Source organism: Nicotiana tabacum, chromosome 2 (genome assembly GCF_000715075.1).
Source record: "Nicotiana tabacum cultivar K326 chromosome 2, ASM71507v2, whole genome shotgun sequence".
In the NCBI taxonomy this organism is placed as follows: Eukaryota; Viridiplantae; Streptophyta; class Magnoliopsida; order Solanales; family Solanaceae; genus Nicotiana; species Nicotiana tabacum.
Window position 1 is genome coordinate 75,991,877 of NC_134081.1, and position 4,602 is coordinate 75,996,478.

General features: G+C 30.2%; 1 protein-coding gene across 1 annotated transcript; it reads left to right on the forward strand.

Moving 5' to 3' along the window:
- Window positions 1-2,694: 2,694 nt before the first annotated feature.
- LOC142166920 (uncharacterized) lies at window positions 2,695-4,063 on the forward strand. Its single transcript, XM_075226795.1, has 5 exons — window positions 2,695-2,727; window positions 3,420-3,521; window positions 3,591-3,707; window positions 3,792-3,858; window positions 3,933-4,063. The coding sequence occupies exons 1-5, from the start codon at window positions 2,695-2,697 to the stop codon at window positions 4,061-4,063; spliced, it is 450 nt and encodes a 149-aa protein (XP_075082896.1).
- Window positions 4,064-4,602: the final 539 nt, after the last annotated feature.

A 4,602-nucleotide genomic window follows, 5' to 3' on the forward strand; every position in this document is an offset into this window, starting at 1 on the left:
CGTGTCGTTTTTATTAATTTTAGGGTGAGATTGAGAGTAAAAGCACGAAGGGTGATGTCGTGTATTTTTTCTTACTATATCCACTATTCCTGTTGATTCATGGTATGTTGACTGCTCCGGTGATCATTCTTTTGTAGTTCTTTATCTTGTATTCCCCTCAGTATGTTCCCCTCCCGACATTTCCTGTTTAGTTCTTCATTTTTGTTATTTGTATATACATTGTTAAATTGTACAGGTTGATTTGTAGGTGCCTTGCCTTAGCCTCGTCACTACTTCGTCGAGGTTAGGCTTGACACTTACCAGTACATGGGGTCGGTTGTACTGATACTGCACTCTGCACTTTCTGTGCAGATTTTGATACCGCCTCAAGTTGATCGAGATTTTGGTATTGGTCCGCTGTCCGGAGACTTAAGGTAGATCTGTTGACGTTCACAGACCTTGAAGTCCCCGTCTATCTTTTCTGTTCTACTATTTCTTTCAGTCAGACAGTTGTATTTCTTTCAGACTATTACTTATAGCAAATTCTAGAATGCTCATGAATTGTGACTCCAGATCCGGGTGGTAGTAATTAATATAGTTTTATGATATTCTGCACTTATTATATTTCATCTTAGTTAATTATTGTTAATTACTTAATGGGAACAAGGAATTGGTTTAATGATTCTCTAACGTTGGCTTGCCTAGCAAGTGAAATGTTAGGCGCCATCACGGTCCCGTCGGTGGGAAATTTCGGATCGTGATACCCTCTCTATATCAATTTCTAAAAATTCATTTTCATCTTTTTCACCCTTTTAAGTGCGTAAGTTATAATATATTGTCTTCATTTCAAAATAAATGAATTTCTAAAACTTAGACTATGGTCCAGAATAAATGAATTTTATGAAGTCAATTTTTTTTCAAAATTACCTTTCTCTCTATGATTTTTTTCAGCCAACATTAATTTTCTCTAGTTTTAAGAAAACTGTGAAAAGAGTAAAAAGGTAATAATTATATTGACAAATTATCTTTTGACTAATGTCATGAATTGATTTTTTTAAGAGTTGTGTCACACCCCAAAAATTAATTTATATTTGGAATGGAGAGAGTTGCTACTTTACTTTTTAGCTTAGAGATATATGATTGATCATAGTGACATTAAAATTGTTGAGAGATATCCTTACCAATCTAGAAATGGCTAAAACTAGCAATACATTCCTTCATATAACAACTATAAAAATGTGAACACAAATAATTTAATGATTTCTTTTAGCTATTTTACATTTTTAGGGATATAGCATTAAAAAGGGCAATGGGGAAAGCAAAATGATGATATTGAAAAATTACTTCTTAATAAATATCATCAATTAATTTTCTTAAGGGTATGCCACACTCCAAAAATTCAGTTTTGGAGTGGAGGCAGCGACTAAAAATTTGACCTAGTCTCTTTACGAAAAAACTATACTCCCTTTGTCCCAAGTAATGTGATACCTTTTTGAATTTCGAGATTCAAACAACTACTTTTTTGACAATTTTTTTTTCATATATCTTTTAAATATTTTGAATTGTCAATTATCGTAATTTATAGTACTTTTTTACGTAGTTTTCAAATAAGTAAAGTTTATTTCAAAATTTAATAAAGATTCTAAGCCTGAATTTACAATCAAATTTAAAATGTGCCACATTTTTTGGGACAGGGAGTAATTTGGCAGAAAAAGTCACACAAAAATCCAAAACAAGGAATACACTCTTACCAGAAATTATACTTTACTATGCGACAGTAAAAGTAATAGCAACAGTATTTTTGTATTTCCACTACTCTGTTCAGTTGTACTCTGTATATTCCGTAGCAAGGTAGAAGAATATGCCAATTAATTATAATCAAACCACCAGAATTTTTTCCATCTCTTTTTCTTCCCGTTTAGAGATAGAGTTTTTTTTTTAAAAGTCAGACCTTTTTCTATACATACTCTGTATTCTTCTAAGGCAGTACTCAATATTTTTTCTTCACCGTGAAAATGAGTGATTCTGATGTGTTTTTGTTAAGGTTTTTGCCTTGATTTTCTTATTATATTTGAATTTTACTCTTCTCTTAAAAGAAAGTCAAAGTATTACCCTAAAATCTTTTACTTTTCCTGAAAGAAAAATATAATTCGCTTTCATATTTGGTTATTCGTTTGTCTTGGGGAAAAGTTTTGTACATCTATAAATTGAAGATATCATTCCCACATCTAGAACATAAAAAATTATCCACAAATAATGTAGTCTTTTAGAGAGTTTTATTTAGGGGAGAATTTATTTTCTCCTAATTATTTTTTTTCCATTTTATATCAGTATTATCATGTGTAGGTCAATTGATCAAACTCATATCATATAATAAAAAAAATTTATAGTTCTTTTATCGTATGATTTATCGTCATTGAAGATTTGTAATTGTTATCCTTTACATGATGAATAAATGCTATCTCAACAAATGATATCAGAGCTAGTGGTATCAGAACCAATGGTTCAACGAGGTTGAAAATAGGTACAAAGCATATTCAAATCAAGTTGCATTCTGAAGCGCTGCATGTGGAGATGGATTTTCAACCATATTTTCAAAAATTCTGCTGATACATCTTTAAAATCAAAACTTATTTTTAACTCTGCAAATGACTCATTTTTAACCCTGCAAAGGGCTATAAAACTTTTAACCCACAAGTATTCTATTTTTAAAATATGTCAAGCTGCAGTGCTGAAAATGTGAATAAGGTGAATCAAATCTTGTCCAAAATTCAGGCCAGAAAAATGGGGATTTGTTAGTTTTTTGTCTTGGTTTTCTTACCATATTTGAATTCCACTTTTTACTTAAAGAAAAGTCAAAGTATTACCCTAATTGCTTTTACTTTTCCTTAAAGAAAAATATAACTCTCTTCCATATTTAGTTATTCATTATTTTGGATAAAAATTTTGGACATCTATAAATTGAAGACATCATTCCCACAACTAAAATATAGAAAAGTATCAACAATGTGGTCCTTTAAAGAATTTTATTTAGGGGAGATTTTATACCTGCCTTTTCTTTTTATATTAGTATTATCATGTATAAGTCAATTGACCAAACCCATATCATATACTAAAGTTTGTTTTATAGTTTTTTGCCGTCTGATTTATTGTCATTGAATATTTGTAATTGTTAGCTTTCGCACGCCCTGATTATTTCGATTCTAACAGTTTGGGCGTCAAATATCTTTAGTCAAATTGGTCAATGAATATTGCAATTCTAATTTGGCGAGATATCGGGATAAAGAACTTGATAAGTTAATGAGAAAAGCTAAAGGACTTCTCTATGAACTTGATAAAATTCCAAAAGGTAAATATTTAAATTATATTTGAAAAAATAAAGTTCAATTTATATATGTCTGAATAATTTTGTATTCTGAATTGGATAGATGAAAATGTAGTTGGATAAAACAAAAGCATTTTATCATAACATCAAAGGATTTCTATTGGAGGTATCTTTCCCCGATTATAATTCGGATGTTGAAAATCAACTTGATCAAGCGGTGAGTTATACCTTAATTTCATGGTTTTATTATTTTTTTTAATATTTTAACCATGTATTTTCTTAATAGTTTAAGTTGGGTGAAAAACTACCCAAAGTATATATCACTCGTGGTAATTGCTACTTGAAATTAGGTGGGGAGAACCTTAGTAGAGCTAAAGATTGCTTCGAATATGTCATTAAAGAGGTCATTTTTTGTATCCTTCTAGGATTTGATATTTGTTCAAGATATTTTACTTTCTAACTTTATATGATCGATTTATGCATTTAGGATCCAAGTAGAAAGGACGTATTTCGAAAGTTAGCAATGCTTGAAATAAGAATGTTAGAAGAAAATGGTAAATATTTGTCACAATCTCTTTTATTCATTATTAAATATAGTCTCTAGTTAATTATTGAATTCATTTTTCAGGGGGTGACATTGCCGAAGAAATCATTGATGAATGTATAGGTCATGCAAATAAAGCAGTTTTCATGGATGTAAATGATGGCATATCATGGTGTAACTGTGATAGAAGTAGTAGAGAAGTTAAGACATTTTAACTGTAGTATGTTCTTGTAATTGATCGATTGTCCATTACCAAAATTTGGTTAAATCCAAATTCGGTTTTCTTTGATGATCTTTTTTGGCAGATATCCTAGGAAATGCATTTGCTACTGCATATAATTTTCTTTCATATTTGGTTATTCATTTGTCTTGGGAAAATTTTTGGACATCTATAAAATGAATACATTCTTCTCACAACTAGAACATAAAAAAATATTCACAATGTAGTTCTTTAGAGTGTTTTATTTAGGGGGAGAATATATTATTTACTAAGTATGTTTTTCTCTTTTTATATTAGTATTAATATGTGTAAGTCAATTGACCAAACTCATATCATATAACTATCGTCATTGAAGATTTGTAATTGTTATCTTCTGCATGATGGCCTGATTAATATAATCCCAACAAGTGGTATCAGAGCTAATGGTTCAACGAGGTTGAAAATAGGTACAAAGCATATTCGAATCAAGTTGCATTCTGAAGCGCTACATATGGAGATGGATTTTCAACCATATTTTCAAAAATCCTGCTGCTA

What these genes read in the sequence shown, in the direction of transcription:
- LOC142166920 (XM_075226795.1), top strand. Translation starts at nt 2,695, where the DNA reads ATGTCAAGCTGCAGTGCTGAAAATGTGAATAAG. An exon ending in TCGAATATGTCATTAAAGAG is followed by an intron (nt 3,708 to 3,791) that starts GTCATTTTTTGT and finishes TTATGCATTTAG; the next exon opens with GATCCAAGTAGAAAGGACGT. An exon ending in AAGAATGTTAGAAGAAAATG is followed by an intron (nt 3,859 to 3,932) that starts GTAAATATTTGT and finishes TTCATTTTTCAG; the next exon opens with GGGGTGACATTGCCGAAGAA.